The sequence below is a fragment of the Cyrtonyx montezumae genome, unplaced genomic scaffold, assembly GCF_038088225.1.
Source record: "Cyrtonyx montezumae isolate F1298 unplaced genomic scaffold, pur_monq_1.0 scaffold_8, whole genome shotgun sequence".
Taxonomy (NCBI): domain Eukaryota; kingdom Metazoa; phylum Chordata; class Aves; order Galliformes; family Odontophoridae; genus Cyrtonyx; species Cyrtonyx montezumae.
In genome coordinates, this window is record NW_027072089.1 from 22,960,644 (window position 1) to 22,979,634 (window position 18,991).

At 37.0% G+C, this 18,991-nt stretch overlaps 1 protein-coding gene across 1 annotated transcript in view; it reads right to left on the reverse strand.

Annotated features, from left to right (window-relative positions):
• Window positions 1–2,952: 2,952 nt before the first annotated feature.
• The window catches only part of SLC26A7 (solute carrier family 26 member 7), a 55,705-nt gene continuing 39,666 nt past the window's right edge, over window positions 2,953–18,991 (reverse strand). The window contains exons 12-18 of the mRNA XM_065752809.1: window positions 16,333–16,399; window positions 11,275–11,412; window positions 9,997–10,045; window positions 7,235–7,335; window positions 5,350–5,404; window positions 5,158–5,261; window positions 2,953–3,023 (exon numbers count right to left, since the gene is read on the reverse strand). Of these exons, the coding sequence (XP_065608881.1) occupies window positions 2,988–3,023; window positions 5,158–5,261; window positions 5,350–5,404; window positions 7,235–7,335; window positions 9,997–10,045; window positions 11,275–11,412; window positions 16,333–16,399 (550 nt within the window). The 3' untranslated portion in view covers window positions 2,953–2,987. The remainder of the gene's footprint in view (window positions 3,024–5,157; window positions 5,262–5,349; window positions 5,405–7,234; window positions 7,336–9,996; window positions 10,046–11,274; window positions 11,413–16,332; window positions 16,400–18,991) is intronic.

Genomic DNA, 18,991 nt, shown 5'->3' on the forward strand with positions numbered 1-18,991 from the left:
CTTAGTGCCCAGAGCGCCTTTTGGCTTCATTAGGTGAAATCATGCAGAACAGCGTGTTAGGAGAGGAGACACTTCCTCAAGCACCTCAAACCTTCAAAACCAACAGGAAGCAAGAGAGCTCAGCACTTCTCAGGACCAGGCTCTTGTAATGTTGCTCAGTCTTAGGCATGCAAGCACAATTAATAAAACTCTGCTTTCCTAGGAATTGTCCCTGTGATTATTCAGTTATTGAGAAAAGCTGGAATGTACACAGATGAATATTTGTCTCAAGTGAGCAGAATAACAACAGCCCCTTATTCTTATTGGCTACAACTTACCTCAGTTTTTAGAGTGATACCAGGGCATTTAATGCTAACTGCTTTGTGTGGGCTCTTTGCTACAGGGTGTGTTTGCCTCACTTGCTCTCCTGACTCAGAACAAACAGAATCATAGAATCATAGGACCACCAAGGTTGGAAAAGACCTCCAAGACCATCCAGTCCAACCATCCACCTATCATCAACAGTTCTCTCTAAACCAAGTTCCTCAACACAAACATCTAAACATTCCTTGAACACCTCCAGGGTCAGTGACTCCACCACCTCCCTGGGCAGCCCATTCCAGCACCTGACCACTCTTTTGGAAAAGAAGTAGCCTGAATCTCCCCTGCACAACTTGAGGCCATACATAGTGTAGCTAATGGGAGTTTTGGGATACACTCCTACCTATCAACAGTCTAATATTTCCCAATGAGCTTGAGGGAAGCCTGTAGACAGCCTATACAGAAAAGTGTTGAAGTTGTTACTAAACTCTGTATCAGGTTGAAATTGATACTAAAATCCAAAACTAAAATGTTTTAGGTGCTTTCTTGAATCTTCACAAAGAATTGGGCAGTTGTTGGTCAGTTGATAGAGCAAGTGGAGTAAACGTCATCATCAGAGATTAGCAGAGTCACACAGATGAGACTCTCAGAATCTCACAGACTACAAGCAGAGAGAAGCAGTAATTTCCTGGCAGACAAATGAAGATGAGTGACATGCAGCCATGGGGTTTTGTAAACATTAACAACTGAGAGGGATAAATTAGAATAAATAAATAAATAAATGGAAACTATATCAGCACTGAAGTGATCTGCCTTCCTAGGTTACTTGTAAAAAATAGCTGATGCTCCCTCAACCAGTAACAGTTGCTCTGTCAAGCAGTTCCGGTCTGAAAATGCTCAAACTCAGTGCTGATATTTTTAGAAGCAATTGAAAGGGCAGCTTCCATTGCTGCTTGTCTTCTACCTGTCTTCATACATCCCATGATTCTCTGTGCAGCTGAGATAAAATTGTTATAACTGATGCCACTTGCCAGAAAGTGAAGCTAATAAAAAATGTATGGTCTCAAAAACAAAACAGAAAATTAGTTAATTACATAAAATAAAACATATTACAGGAATATCACAAGTATCCCAAAACACGGTGTTGGAAGATAAGGAAATTCAGAGTTAGAAAGTAAGAAATGTATTTCATTATTGATTCTACCCTGAAGTAGAAGCAGTATTCACCGCATAAAGACAATCTGAATTGTAGTCTTACACTGATTAAACACATTATTTAACTATATTGTGCTACAAGAAGGTCCTTGACCTAATGGGAAATAAATGCCTGTCTCAAAACATCAATTAAGCTGTAGAAAAGTTATTCCTATTGAACACTGGGGAAAGTGGACATCATTTTGATGAGCAGTACAAAGTTTTTAATTTGATGCAGAGTTGCCAAGGATTTCATCAAGCGCTGACATTACAAATAATTTTAACAGCATCTGCATTACTCCATTAACAAGATTACTCATAACAAAATTGAAGGTCTCATGGTAGGTATTATCTTTTCTAAAAACTGTGTTTTAATGATTTTATTAACCAACACATGACTATATTTTCAGAAAACACATACAGCTATCAAAGAATAAATACTGAACTTAGTGGAAAAGATGACTTTTATTCATTTATTCAGCTGTGACTTACAACTGATTATTCTACAATGAAAGTACAATGTAAATAGTGTCTCAAGTGTTCATAATTTACTGCTTGAAGAATTTAATAATCAAATGTTATAATCTGTTATAACCTGTCAAAGTCATTTGCAATCAACTATAGCATCTGACATGAAGGCACTTTGGACAATGAATAAGACTTCTTAAATGATCAAATTCCATCAGTGACCAAATCACAGCTCAAGCTGGAAATGCAGACTACTCTGTGCTGAAAACATGAAAAAGTTTTGGAAAAATATTACCAGATTTTCCTCTTCAATCTAAGCTAAGGAATACCTGTGGCACTGAAAATATAGCAAGCCGTTATAATAACTCATGACACTTACTGGAGAGGGAGACAATGCAACCAGCATACATCTGCCTTCTTTCAACACACAGTGCTCCCACTGACCTAGACATACATAAAAAAAATCCTACAATAATGAAGTACAAAAAATGCAAGGATACGTTAGCTGTGCTGTGATGCAGTTATTCTAAATGGCTATCTTGAACAAGGAAAAGGGTAAATAACACCATCAGAAACAAAGTATGCACTGGTAATTGGCTTCCCCCATATAATGTATCAGTGTTAACAATTTGTTTTTAAGAATTCCTAATGCCTCATAATTCCATGCACAAAACTACAGATGAATATTACAACTAATGTTACAAGAGAAGATATCTAAAATATATCTCACTGTTAAAGACAGTCAGTACCCCACATCTGCTTTCTAATAATTTGTTGCTAAATGTGTATAGGAATATTATAAAAACCACTGTAGATCAACAACAGGAACAATCTCTGAGTGATGGCAGTGGAAAGATCTTTTCTCTGAATGGCAGATCTCTCATTACTGAGTGTACTAAACATTTATGGCATATAAAATAGCATTTATGATATCTCCTGGAGAAAAAAAAAAGGAAAGGAGAAACCGTAGTGTAGTTCATTCTGAATATGAGCTGGTCAGACTATCCACATTGGATGGGTTGGCATCACACTTCACACTGTTCGCTGAACTTGCTGTGTTTCTAAATTGTGAGAAACAGAAAACAAATTATTGTAATGTTTTCTTAAAATATTATTTAAAATTAGTGGATGAAACAGTGCTAGCTTGAAATTGACACCATTAGGAAGACTAATAAAAAGTTATTTATGATGAGGATGAATGGCATAAAGCAATAAATATGTCTCTTATTAACTTAAAAATGGGTATGGCACAACACTGCCCTTGGATGTACATATATATACTTACATATGTATATGTATGTATATATGTACATATATATATACAAGAGTACCTTCCTGAATGCAGTAAAGACACAAAGGAGCCACCAAGTCCTCTTGCATCTAGCTTTCTTCCACTGAAAGTCTGACATGGGTGGATGAGAAATGGAAACCCAGACAAAACACTTTCTATAAACCTTCAACTCCTGCTCTTTTGTATCCTATTCTGCTGCTTTTTCTTTTCTCAAAGTTCCTGCAGGCCTCAGCATCTTAACCCCAGTTACAGCATGGTGCTACTGCTGCCACTTCTGCCCAACTTTTTTTTTATCTTCAGGTGTGAAAGACAAGGAGCACATCAAGAAACCAAACCACGTATTTTAAACACTATAAAGAGGCATCAGCAGCATAATAATGTCTATACTAATTACATTTGGAATTTCAGACCACATACAAGCCCTTCAGACTACCTCACTTAATCAGTTTGCTTAGCAGGTCTGGTCTTCTCAGGTCATGGAAAAATGAACTTCTGAGCTCCTTTCTACTTTGAATGCTTCTGGTCTTTTCATACCTTGTTCCCATAAAATGGGAATACTAGAAATCTCACAGGAAGGTTAACCAGTGTATATAAAGAATGCAGATCTTTTATAACACAACAGTCATCCTAATTCATCTAATCAGATCCAGAAAAATTATATAATAGCCATCCCCATTATTTTACCTTGCAGTTAACATTTCAGGGTTTTGTTTGTTTGTTTGCTCATTTGTTTTTGATAGAGCAACAAGAAGAAATATTGAAAAGTGCTGAAGAGAACTTAATTTTTCTCAGTCAATCCTCCAGACCAACCTTATCTGGGTAAATCCATGGAAAATTATTTCTTTTTTTGTCTGCAGGCAATTCTAATTTTATTAGTAACATGTGCCAGATCACAGTAAAGGAGAGAAAAATGAAAACAAAAACCACATACCACAATTAGTTTGACTTCTCTTGAACAGTGCTCTGAAAGGAGCTCTACTCTTGTTTGGAATCACAAATACAACCACAGGAAAGCACACTGCTTATAATGCACACCCAGTTATCCTGGGATTACATTCATAGAATCAAAGAATTACCAAGGTTGGAAAAGACCTCTAAGATCACCTATCACCATATTTCCCACTAAACATTACAATGGAAAAGAGTCCCTCATGAGGAAGGCTTATAGTCTTTTAGCAAGGAATGCAAGACTTATTATTGAGCAGATAAACATATGAACAAATGCACTTTCAGGCCTCAATTTCTAGGACAATCTTTCTTCTTCCTTCTCTCTCTAGCTTTCCCTTCTACTGCATACAATTCCTCTCTTCTCTTTCCACTGGTGAGCCAGCACAGCACTCTGCACTGCAGGGCAGACACAAGTTTATTAGCTCCAAACAAATTTGCTGAAGATACAAAAATGCATTGGTCAGTTCAGCACGGTACCCTTCTTCAGTATATCTCACTTCTCTGATTTTTAGCACGTGCACCTCAGGTCCGTGTTACTGCTCTAACAGAGATGAATTGCTTTAAGCAACACAGGCTGAGGAACAAAGCATGCAATGCATGACAGAGTACAAGATAATTTGCCTTACGAAGAAGCTGTGTTGGTTATTCTGAGATGTCATTGTGCCTCCCAATAGAGCATGCACCAAGATTAATGAACAGAACAACACACCTCTGGATCTGGCACAGAAGATGAAGACAGTGCAAAAGGAGAGAAGGGGACAGGAAAAGAGTGCAAGCAGGAAAAATGTGTCAAGTGCAACCCAGAGACTGAGAACTGGATGCAGAGAATACTGATAGAACATTTCTGCACAACAGGTTCACTGAATACATGACATTTCCCCAAATTAAATCTTGATCAAAGCATGGTGAGCATCCATGGAGACCCTAGACCCCCCTACCCCTGCTGTAAGCCTCACCCTGTGAATCTGACTGGCGTCAACTGCTGAAGAAATAGACTCAAAGAAGACAGGGTTTTCAGATTCGAGATTTCCACCATACTGCATTGCTTTAATCAAGGAAGCTGTAACAAAACAAACATATGAGTGCTGATAAAGCCGTGAGGATATATAAATGTCAAGTTAAAAGTTTTGCTGTAAGTTGATACTTGCCTTTGCAGCATGCGAGCAACACTTCAATGTGTCTTTTTTTACAGTCCATGTAAATCTGTACATGTGAAAACGTGAAATAAATGAAAAAAAAAAAAAGGATTTTAAACACCAACACTACACAAAACAAGAACATAATCAAATGGGCAGAGCATGAAGTGCTGTTGTTCAGGCTATACTGACAGCAGCCACCAGAGAGAGCCCCTCCATAATACAAACTGCACCGAACCATGCTGAGCAGGAAAGCGTTATTTCCTCCCCCATCCACAAAGTGCTCTGCAGCTCTGCTGGCAATAAAATCGATTTGATCAAAATCTGATTAGTAATGTTTAAAAAATATTTAAATAAAAGTATTTAAAATTACGTTTTTAAGATTTTTTTTCCCAGTATACCATTTTCTGCAAGTTTACCCATCTCTTCTCCATAAGCTTACCTACCAGTCCACAAAGACATGTATTAAACCTATGAAACTTTGAAACTTATAGACTGGGAGTTGGAAGGGACCTTTAAAGGTCATCTGCTCCAATTCCCAGCAGTCTATCAGATAAGTACCATGGCCAGCATGCCACATTCTGCAGCAAGTTGTTCTTTATTCTTTCTTTGAAAATGTGCAGTTTCAGAGAGACTAGGTATTATGTAAGCTAGAAAGTAACAAAAAATGAAAATAACTCTAGAGGAGAGAGGAATAGGGCCTTTTTGGCAAATAAGAAAGCATTCAAAGCAGTCCCTTTTGGAAAAAAAAAAAAGCATAAATAATACGCATACAGTGGAACAGTTCTAAGAGAAGTAATTCACTGAGAACAACATCAGTATAATATATTTTTAAGAGGACCGAGAAGCCTCTAACTCCAGCAGCAGTGATGATATTCAGGGAAGGAGTGCAATATGTTGAGCATGTTTGTCCTATGTGTAACTCAGTTTTGTCATTAAGCCACTTCCATCTGTGCGATAGCCCAGGCTTTGTGTCCCACAAATTTGTCCAATGCCTCTTTTTATTTAATTTGTAGTTCTGAAGCCTCATAGATCTTTTGCAAATCAATTGACAAACTAATTATTATCTACAAATTTTATTGAATGTTCTTTATTTTGAGGGGAGAAATAATGAAGAGAAACACTCATTTATTTGTCCCACTTTTCCTTTTGACTGTGTCCCCACATATATATGTATTTTTAATTTAAAACCTTTTTTTCTTTAATTTAACACTTCTTTTTTTTTTTTTTTTAATTAATCAGTTCAGCAAACTGAGAAAACACTTAGGATAAGAAAAGGCCTGGGCTAAAACCCAACTTCATATTTAGTCTTCTATCTTAAACAGAAAAATTACATTAACCAAACTTTGCACACCCAATTAAATCTGTACCCACTCCAAATCTTTTAAATGTCAAACCTGATGGAAACATAGAAAGTGGCTTTTGAACATATTTTTTCATCTGCTGTATAGAGCAGATCATTATGTTCTTGATCTTGTGGGTTCCTCCATGTCTGAGGAATCCAGCCTGCTAGGTAAGACAAAGAAGAGAACATGGAGACCTCTGATACCACTGGCTTAGCAGAAAGTAGGAAATACAGACAAAATCACAGAAATAAAAACTGAATTTTTAAAGCTGATGAGGTGATATGACATAAATCAGCTTTAAAATCAAATAAATAAATAAATAAATAAAAACGCACAGTGAAAACAGCATTTTCTGAAATGCATCTCCATTAAATATAAATTATTTGTATATAATTATATACAGTCACTGTTCAGCACCATATCTCTGGTCATCTCTTCTATGACTGACCACCTTTGCTCTTTGTGAGTGATATGACTAGTAAATCACACAAATAACTTGTGTGTGCATTTATATATTTTAATGTACAGAGTGTATCAGTTATTATTAATACCTGAAGCAACATGGAGACTCCAGTGTAGTCAAAGAAATTTAGTCCACTGCAGTCCAATATCAAAATGCGTCGCTCACTCTGACATGGCTGCACCGACTCACCTGCACATTTGATAGAGAAGGAAATTTTAATTACCAGGGGTAAGTCAAGAAATGAGTCTAAGAATAATGATAGTTCAACAAAATGAGCCCAAAATATCATAGTAAAAATTGTTGCATACTGAGATGCATTAAGCAAATGGCAGTGTTTAAAAGCACAAATGAAGTACCATCAGAGCAATGGGATGAGGTGATGACAGGCAGAATACATTATTTAGAGGGATGTATGAGACAGAAACAGTCTCTCAAGGAGAAAAAAAAAAGAAGTTCTTTTTCACATTTAAATTTCTAAATGAGCCTGACTTTTTTGGGAAAGTTCAAGTGGGATTCACAGAGCAAATATCTCTTTCAGATTCTGATACAGCATCTCTATGGACAAATAACAGCTTTAATATCAGTTATCATAAATGTAAAACTCAAAAAAGGAGAGTTATTTTGGATGCAGAGATAGGTTAATAGACATGGTTTTGACACAGCAGAGGAAAAGACTTTAAAATCTTGCAGGGGTATAGTATTTCCCTATCACGTAGATTCACAATTGTGCTAATTCCTTTCTGACAGGAGTCTGAAAGTCAGAGCCTTTTGGATTTGTACCTTCAGAGATTTGCTGTCCAACGTAGATGAATAAATGCACAGTAAACAAAAATAAGGAATTTCAAAGGAAATCTGCATCCTAGCATTACTGTAGTGGAAACCCAGGAAGGATTTATGAGATCTGCTGGGCTGCTCACTGTCATCTTTTCTATACACCTCCTTTGTCTCCAAAACAGGACTTTTTTTTATCTCTGTTACTTATTCCCTCCACAAAGCACACATGCAATCATATCCGCATGTTCCAGAAGTTATACTTCTGGATTTTAATGTTAATGTTTGACAGTTCAAGAATAGATTTTAAGTAAATGTAATTGCACATAACTTAATTCAGAATAACAGAAAAAATAATAAATAGGAAAGAAGGAAATAAATAGGAAAGGACAAAAGGATAACGGTATCAATTGCTTTAGCCTAGCAATGTTGCATCCCAGCACAGAGGCTGAGATCATTTTACACTTGAACTGTGCTTAACTGGCATTACACTTTCACAGTACGAAAAACTTCTAGTATTATTATACTCAGAAATCTCTTCTCTGACAAACCCTGTAAGGTCAAGCCACATACACATGTACAAATGCATATTCAGAGGTGGCGCTGGACTGGATCTTGCACTACTCTCCCACCAGCTGGCATCCTGCATTTCAGTGGAGGGAATGTAGATACAGACCTGTTGCTTCTCTGAACAACTGGGCAAAGGCAGCAGAAGCTATTTAACATAGTGCTGGTATAGACAATGTCAAATCAGTATTCTCTAGAGGCAGAAGGGAAAATTTGGACAAAGCTGCCATGCTTTCCAGAGTGATTGCTGTGAGAATAAGGATTATGTCTTCCTTTCCTCCTCCTTCCCCAAAATTTTATCCCCTTCTTTTATTATCCTTCAATAGGGATTTTTCTTTTTTTTTTCTCTCCAGTTTTTGTTTTAAGTTCCCACGAAGAGTCACCCTACTCTACTCAATACAAGTTAGAACAATTAAGTCCTCAAGGAAACCAGAAATGAGGTCTTGTACCATGTCATTTCTCTAACGTAAGAAACTAACTTATCCAAATGAAGGCTGAAATGCATACTGAGAAGACCTTCCAGAAGACTTTTCAGAAATACAGTGCTGTTCACTCATTTACTATTTTACAGTACAGCACTGTGTAGTCCTCAAGAGCCATCATCATTATGTTGATGTGTGTTGCAGAAAGCATTCTATCACACCCAAGTAAAGTAAACAGTGCAATATCATAAAAATGTCATGAGCTTAGTTAATAAGCGTGAACTGTCAGAAAACAGCCCCCAGATCAGATTCCCTACTGTGGTCTCAGTGCTTGTAAGTGTTTTAAATAAACACAGCATTTGAATTCCCTCTACAATGAAGTCATCTGTATAAAGTATCTTCTGCAAAAGGTTGTTGCAGCTGTCCCTTGGGAATGTGTGTGCTCTGGTTTGATTTAAGACCAATAAACTGGGGGATGAGTAGAATCATCCAGCATAATCCCTAATTGAAAGTAAACTGTGTTACACTGTACTGTATTGGTGGCCATAGTGTCACTGACTATTCAGCTGACGTGTATTGAGTTTTTCTCTTCAGTGCCTTCAAAGATCACAAAGACTTCAAGTGGTTCTAATCCCATCCTATGTTTAATTTTGCACACTAATGTTCAAGTCTCACGAAGAACTAAAACCAAGTCAGGAGCAGAGTTTAACAGAACAGTTTATTATACCTTTGGCTGAAGACCAAGGAAGGTCACAATGTTCTTAGCAATCCTCCCACCCCACACCTGCATACGGTGATTTGTGTGAAATAAGCAGAGACTCCTAAAGAAAGTGTATTTTCACTGGTCTCTCGCTTTTGAAATCTTAAAACGTCAGTCAAAACCAGAATAAAACAAGGACCCATTAAGCCAAGGTCAATGGAGTTTAAAAATTGTTACAGCTCATGCTTCACGGAATGTGCGACCTATCTGAAAAAAATATTGAGTTCCAGAAAATTTGAATTTGCCTAGAAACAAATAGAAAAATCTGGAGCTATTCTGCACATTTACATCCATCCTGGTTTTAATATAATGTATAGATAACAAACTCACCATGACAACTTCCATTGGAAAATGAACAGAGTAATATGTTCTGCTCACACTGAAATAAAAGCAATGAACAATTAGCATACCAAGAAAAACTAATCTGATGCAGAGTAACCAGAGAAAAATCAGTGCAATACACAAGAATTCTGTTTCTCAATATCAAAGTTAACTCCTTCTCTCCAAAATCGTTCTGTACACAATAGTCCATTAGATATGTTGCAACTGCTAGGACTTTAGCCTTCTAAAGCCATATCAAGTAGGTATGTCACTTTTATTTTATTTTTTTTTTCATACAACAGCCTCTGTGATGTCTGGATCCACTATAAAGACTATAATTAAAATGAATGCTTTTGGGGAAGTAGGGCTTAAGAATGATAGAAAGATGGGAAATATGTTCTTGAAAAGATAAACCCAATACATAAATTTTATAAGCTTATCTTCTGATTCATATTCTACTTAATGAAATTTTTATTGAGAGCAATTTACACGTGAATGTTGTCAATATAAGTTTAAAAGGGGAATACAGCACAGAAACAAAATTCAGAACACAATTTTTTCACTTGCATTGTGTTCTGTAGAAAGACAATTATTCCACATGCATACCAAATACTATGCATAGTATTTCAGGTAGCTGTTCTGCAAAGTACCTTCTAGAATAAACAAAGGATAACATCTCCCTCCTTGGTAATATGTAAATGATCTTATAAATTAATTTATTAACTTACGATACTTAATAAATTAAATAATAGATTAATCCAGTGCAAATCCTAATTAATATGTCAGTTTAGAAGTTTTTTCTTATCATACTAATCCAAATCAGGTCAGCTAACAGAAACAAGGGAAAAAGCAGCAAAATTTCAGATCTGAATTTCTGAACAATATAGAGTAGGTATGGGCAGCACAGCTCTTTAGCAGGCAACAGCAGTGGCTGCAGACACATATTATTCAATTCACCCATTTAGGAAATGGCTGTGATTTCCTCAGTCCAGTTCACCAAACTAAACAAATTTGGCTACAGTTAGCCTTTTATCTTATGTATTTGCAAATATATATATACAGCATACAGAGAGAGATGAGAAAAAAAAGTGATTAAAAGAAAAAATATGTATTTATACTGATTAAAATTAGATTAACTTTATTTAATTCTAAATCAATCATTTGCAACGTTACCATTTTTAAAAAATCTGTTTTGGTTTCTGATGGCATTCTCTAAGAAATACAAGGAAAGTAGTAATGATCTTCAGCACTGTCACCATTATAACTGAAACATGTAGCACATCCTACCTTGTTTACATCTTCACATGCCTGGATGCTCAGGCTATCCTCCTGGATTATCTTCATCAGGTCTGCATAAAACTTTCTGGCATTCAGAAAGACTAATGGGGTGCTGACTGAAACTATCTTTACTTGCTTTAATGATTCCTGTGGAGTTAAATAAACAAAATTCTGCAAAGTTTAATATATATGTGGAGCTTATATAAATATATATGTATATATTATATTAATATATATGTAAATCTTATATATGTGTGTGTGTGTGTGAATTCTTTTAAAATCCTGATGATTCCTGTAAATCAACTTGGAATGAACTTTGTGTTATGAGGATGTTTTAACAGATAACTGTCTTGATTAGCTTTCATGCAATTGGACTTCAGGAGGAAATAAGAAATCTACAAGGAATATTATCCATAACTCAACACAAAAGCAAAAATGCATTCATTACAAAGCGCAGTATTAAGAACCATCAGCAGGCACATAGGAGGAGCACTGTTTTAGTTGGCATAATCTCTACTCTGCCCTGGTGGGTGAGGCCTTATCTAGAGTACGGTGTCCAGTTCTGGGCTCTGCTATACAAAAAAGACAGGGATCTCCTCAAAAGAGTCCAGCAGACTACAAAGATGATAAAGGTTGTGGAACACCTCCCTTACGAGGAAAGGCTAAGAGACCTGGGTCTGTTCAGCCTTGAGAAAAGGAGACTCAGAGGGGATCTGATCCACGGCTGTAAATATCAAAGGTGCAGGAGGCAAAGGGATGAGGCTGGACTCTTCTGACCAGTGTGTGGTAATAGGATGAATGGAAATGGCCACAAACTGAAGCATAGGAAGTTCTGCACAAATGTGCATGGAAACATCTTCACAGTTCAGGTGACAGAGCAGTGGCACAGCTGCACAGAGAGGTGGTGGAGTCTCCTTCTCTGGAGACGTTCCAGACCCACCTGGACGCCTACCTGTGCAACCTGGGCTAGGGAGCTGCTTTGGCAATTCTGTCATTCTGTGATTCTGTGATCTCTAGACACAGATAAGTCAAGGTTTTCAGACTGGGAACATCCTCTATTCTGCAAATATATGAATTGTTAAAATTAGATAAAATTCGGGAGTATACACTGTGTCTGGCATGGGGAACACTTGTAATGTTAATTACAGACACCTTAAGACTATAATAGTACAACAGGGATATTTCTCCATGGAAATGTAAAAAGCCAGCACTGACTTTAGTACTGGAGAAAATTCCCACCAGCCCTGCTCCCCTGGTTCTCATACCTCCCTGAGACAGAACTGACAAATATTCAACAGCTACAATTGACAGAAAAATTGTTAGGAAAACACTGCCCACACAGTCCTTCTTTCACTATGCTAACATTCACTGTTTGGTCTCCATAGGCACTCAGAAATCATCAATGAATGTCAGTGGGTGCCATTTTTTCTGCATGGGGGAATTCAATGACACAGATTCGCTTCATCTGCACTTCCATGTCGGATGCCATTTTGCCCCCCTGCTGCCATCTGTCACACTGCAATAAAATGTAATGGAATACTGGTGGGAAGGTTCAGCCTCTACTATCATATCACTGATATCAGCCTCTGACATCATGGGCCAAAATAATAAAAGAAGAGGCATTACTTTCAGAGCAGCCCTCCTATATGTATATATATATATATATAATATTGTATTGGGTATTAGAGTCACCAGCTAAGTTTACATGCAGCTTTTGTAAGTGGTTTGGTGTCTGCTGCTTGTATTTCAGTCTTGAAGAAAAGTCTGTTTGCTGTTGCAGTCTTCTGCTTTTCCAAGTGTATTATCTTACCTAGTCGAAGATATATTCAAACCAAAAACTGTACTTTAATGCATATAGTGATGAAAAATAGGAATAAGAAGGATCATGTGTAGCCTGTAAAACTTACCAGTAGTTTTAGTAGCATTTTCTACCCAACTGGCATGCAACCAGAGATCCTTAAATATCCATAATAACTCTACTAAAAGGGCCCAGCTGGCAAAAAAACAGTAGATTAATTTGCCTTTTAGGTTTGTCTTTCATGGATGCAGGGGATTTCAAGACTACCTGTGAAAGATCAGAGCATTTTGGAAGCAGATGATGGAAAGAGGGGATCCTTGAACCCACAACTGAACATTGCACAGTCAGTATTCTCATTATTTATTTTCACTACTGAAATAGTTTTCACCACCAAAGTAAAATATCTGATTTATGCAAGTGTCAGCTCCCAAAAATGAACTATTTAATGACAATGAGTATCAGAAGTAAAAAAAAAAAAAAACAAAAAACAAAACCACTTAAAAAACAACAGATAAAAATTTCACAGAATATGTAAGAGAATATAAGTTTCCAAAAATTCAGTTCTTACTAACAGAAGTCAGAGACATGTAAAGTTTCTTAAATAGGTCATACTCAAACACAAATAATAAGTGGAGTTGACAAAGAGGCCACTTCTGCAGTAGTTCAAAGAAGCATTGGGATTGCATTGAAGAAACAATTTTCCCAACAGACCTTCAAGCAAAATAGGACTTGAAATCTTCACCACAAACCACACTGACTACCTCCTCGTTGCAAGCTATTATTCAGACTTCTGGGAACCAGGCAATCTCTTGGACACCACCACAGCAGCCACTGTACAAACTGAAGCATTTCAAATATCCAAAACTGTGGCAATGAAGCCCAGCCTACATACAGTGATTTGTGCAATATACCTATGAATCTGATTATGGTAGATGTCACAACACCAATATGTCTCAGTCAGTCAAGTGGAAAAGCCAAAATTATATGAAAACAAGGCTCTAAAACAGGGTCAAAACAGAGAGGAATACATGGTTGAATGCAGAAATACTCTGAAATCCTATACATTCCCTTAAAACTATCCTACAAGTGGCATGGTGTGGAGACAAGTGAGAACTTTTGTCATACCAGAACTGGCAAAGTAGAAAATTGAAAAATAAAAAAAAAAAAAAAGAAAAATATAGATGTGCAAAGGTCAAAGTCTATGCTGAAAGATGTGAAAGATTCAAATTATAGAATCATATAATCAAATATCTCTGCAAGAGAAAGGTTATCTGCTGAAACACAGGCAAGCAGAGGGCAGACTTAGGTATAAAATTTTTGCATAGAATGGGCAACCCAAATTTGGCTCAGTTATTCTTGGCTCAGATTGAGTTCTAGCTCTTGTCTTGATAAGAATAGTTCTAAGAAAAATGCATTTCTTTGCCCAGAAAGAAAGAAAACGATTATGGGTGGCCTAGTCCCTCTGTCACTCAGAAGGATGCTTACAATTGCCCCTCACACTCTGCACAGCTCTCTCTATGCTTGGGTAAGAATTCATGTTAGTGAATGCCTGTGATGCAATTTGTTTCACACAAGCTTCTAAATACGCTCTTGATTTTTTTCCACATTAAAGTGTCTTTTCTCCTATTGATGAAATAATCCCTATAAATCCACAGACTTTAATGGCAGGGTAGATCATTAAGCTTGCACATTTTTGTGTTTAAAAAGCTCTGTTACTTATGTCTAAGCTGTTATTTACCAGAGGAACTTGGATAACTCTAACATTCATACATTAAAAATTATCCTAAATGATTGCTGCAACCCAGTGGCTCCTGAAATTAAATTAAAAGCTTTTTTTTATCAATCTTAAAAAATATTTTCCTTTATTTGTATAATAAGCTCTTGAGCAATTTGCTTTCTTAACAAAATGTTATTTTACCCAGTGCCTGCAGACATTTGTTTGTTATTACTTGGTGGCTGGCATTAATCTTAATGATTAAAAAGCTGGGGAGTAGTTAGCTTAAAAAAAAAGATGCACAGAGATTAGTACAAATATTGTATGAATTGATACCAAAAATAAACAAAAAATAAAAGCAGACAAACCAAATTTTGCTTGCCCATCTCCAACAAAGCTATTCCAACAGTTTCCTCAAGAATGAAAAGGGATATTATAATTGACAGTTGGGCCATCCTCAATAGTAGTGTTTTAAATTTACATTTTTATTCCTCTCCATTCTTATGTTCCTCTCATTCCAGCATTGTTCAGCATGCCAGAACAGTAAAATCACCCAAGACGTCAGATGGTGAGCCCAACATAGCTCTGATAGAAAACATTTTCCAGAAAAAAAAAAATTAGAAGAGAGCTTCTTAATAATGAGGTAATAACTGCTGAACACACTACATTCAACCCCCTTCATAGTCATTAGGAAAGGAAAGCAGACATAACAGAAACTGCCATGATGGAGAGCTCAGGATGTCCCAGAGACTGTACTCTGTCCTGGAAAGACACATGGTTCCACTTTGTTGTTGGCTACTGACCTAAAGCTCAATTTTGGAGGAGGGAGCTCACCTCTCTGGGTTGTTACCCATCTCTTCTTACTACAGGCTTGACCACAAGCAGCTTTGATGGTAATGAAAATGACCAAAAGAATTTAGAACTTCTGGCTGGTAGGTTCAAGTTTGTAAAAAGCAAATTTAAAAAACAGTCTTCAGGATAAATGCTTCCTTCCATTTATCATGTGAGGAAATGCTTGCCTGACAGTGAGGTGCATGAAGCAGCCCTTCATGCTCCTGCCTCTCCTTACCAGCCACACATGGCATCCTCTGGGAGACAGGTCACCAGGGCTGCTGGCAGTGTTGGGGGCAGAAGAGAGATAGTGAATGGTGGGGGTACCAAAGGACTTTTAGAAAATGAGGATATCTGACAAGAATGTAGTCTGTGCAGATAGCTCTTGTCCTCACTGCCAAGAGAGTTCCCTAGACAGATGGGATTTAGAAAACTTTGTAAAGAGTAATTGCTAACAGAAAAGTAAGAAATAAACAAAGGCAGACAGATGTAAAAGGATGTGCCTAACTTCACTTAGCAGACCATCAGCAAAACCATAAAACCATTCAAATTCTTACAGATTCAGGCTACTTTTCTACTCACTATGTCACACTGGCTTTAGATTTGAGTATCCTTTCATAACATTTCCTTGACACGCTCATTATTATCTGGTAACCAACTACAGAAGACAAACAAGCCTTAATTGTGAGGATATACACACAAAAAAAGGGGGAATTTAACTTACACAATTATCTTCAGTTTTGAATTTATATTCCATTTCTTTCATATTTTTCAAATTCAGTGTCTTTGCTCTGTAATCAATACATAAAGAAAATCTATGAGTCAAATCATTAGTAGGCTCGAACAGAAAGAGCAAGATAGATACCCCAAAACCATAACATAGAAGTTTAAACTTATGACAGTTATTTGATTAAAATTATGGCAATTATTTGATGATCAGAAGGCTGGAGCACCTCCCCTATGAGGACAGGCTGAGAGCTGGGGCTCTTCAGCCTGGACAAGAGAAAGCTCCACGGTAACCTTATAGCGGCCTTCCAGTACCTGAAGGGGACCTACAGGAAAGCCAGGGAAGGACTTATTTTAAGGTGGGTAGAAACAGAACAAGGGGAAGCGGCTTTAAACTGGAAGAGGGTAGATTTAGACTAGGTATTAGAAAGAAATTCTTTACAGTGAGGGTGGTGAGACACTGGCACAGGTTGCCCAGAGAGGTTGCAGATGCCCCCTCACGGGAATCATTCAAGGCCAGGTTGGATGGGACTGTGACCTATCTGGTATAGAGGGAGGTGTTCTTGACCATGCCAGGCTGGTTGGATCTAGATAATCTCTAAGGTACCTTTCGACTCAAACTATTCTATGTTTGTATGGCAATGCAACCCATTTATGTTTTTTTGCATATATATTTTTCTACATACAAAGCTTATTTATCATAATGAGAATGCAGTTGAAGAGCAACTGGCAAATTTGAGAATTACAGTATATCACTTTGAAATTTAATAGAATATTATTTTATTCAACTGCGAATAATAAAATCTTTATTTCAGTTTTCATTACCATTTTATATCTGGACAGAGAGCTAGTCTCAAATCAAGGTAGCTAATACATAAAGGACCACCAAAAGTTCAGATTTAATTAACATTTTCTACCTTTAACTAGGGATGATTTATTTGTTGTTCAAACTGATGCATGTCTGTATAATAAAGTGGAACACTGCACTCTAGCTGTCAGTGGAGGATTCAATTGGAAAAACCAGTGTCCCTGTGCTCTCTATATGGTAAGTAGAAAGTTGCTTTGAACAGGAGGTTTGGTATAGGACTTTTAATATCCATATGTCCATTGGAGGAACACATTAAAGTGCAGAACAAGAAGTTCTGAACAAGAACAAGGAATCATCTGAGATCTGTACATAAACCTAGGCAATGGGAGGAATCTCAGAACTAGATAAGGCAATGCACAGGGAGTATTTGCAAGTACTGGGGTTGGCTAAATGAGGCTTGCAAAACTCAGCTGTTCTCTCGTGTCTGCATAAATTGCTGTAGCTGCTGCTGTTTTTAATGCATCCTGATATGTAACATACCATGTCCAATTCTCTGGTGTCTGAACAGAGATTTCATGAAGTTATTTTTCATGCTTTAGCTTCTAACTGTTTTGCAACAGTCATTAGTCAGATCATGTTTGGCCACGACTGGCTGACTTACTGCATGTTCTCATGATAACTTCACCTGTGCAGTACAGTTTTTGAGGCTGTTAGCTCTTTTGGTGCCCTTAGATTGCATGGACAGTCCTGATGGAAGACCACAGGAATCAATGGAAAGAGTATTATTTACTTAATTCTGAGTTTTATTTTTATTATTTTATTTATATATATTTTATTATTTACTTAATTCTGACTGAGGTTTTGGACTGACAACATGAATCCTACTTTTTGTGTCAAATATCTCTCCCTTTTCCATTGCAGATCATCAGACATTGTGTGTAAATAACATGGAAACTTTCTTTTACTAGAAAAATTTACCAACAGTTTTCTGAGCAGCAGGAGTTTACCATTAAGTTTTGGACTGTTCCAAGCAGAAACCATTTGCTATAATTTGCAATTTTGAGCAATTTTCATGTGTATTCTGCAAATTATTCTGTAAGAGCAGAGCTATGTATAACTTTAACAAGCATTTAATCGAGCTTTCTATATTGTATTTAATTTCTGTGCAATTAAATGTTCTTGCAAACAACTGCCTGCATGCAGCCAGTCATTCATAGGAGTGGTGAACTGTGGATTAATTCTGTAGTATGAAATGATCATAAATCTCAAACAATGTTTCTCCTTTACTCTCTATCAAAATTAGCAACTGTAATATATGAAAAAAAGAATATGTGAAAAAAGAATATGTGAATTTGTTTTAACTCTAGATATTTAATCCTGACTTCTTTAATTCATAGATAGGATCTATCAAGTACATTTCAGGCATTAGAGAATGTGATGCAATTACCTTTCATTAATGTGTTTCGGTAAGGCAAATATTAGCTTGCAACTCCTGTGCAATGTAGTATCTAGGAGTTGATAAAGGACCTTTGTTACTAAGTCTTGCCAGACACATTCTTCAGGATTAAGAGTATGAAATGAAAGAAAAATGTATTGTTGGTTATCATGATGACTTTGTGCTACCTTCACCTAGTGAGTGAAGGGATGTGTACTCCTAGGTGGCCCTGCCTGAGCCGCAGTGGGACCTGATGGCCTCCAGAGGTCCCTTCCAACCTCAGCCATCCCTGCGTTCTGTGCAGCTGAAAACTGAGACTTCAGTGTTAAATTTAGTGCAGTGTAGGTATATCCCAACACTGAAGCAGTGTTCCAGAAAGAAGAGATAATTACGTGCTACTAGAACGTTTCAATA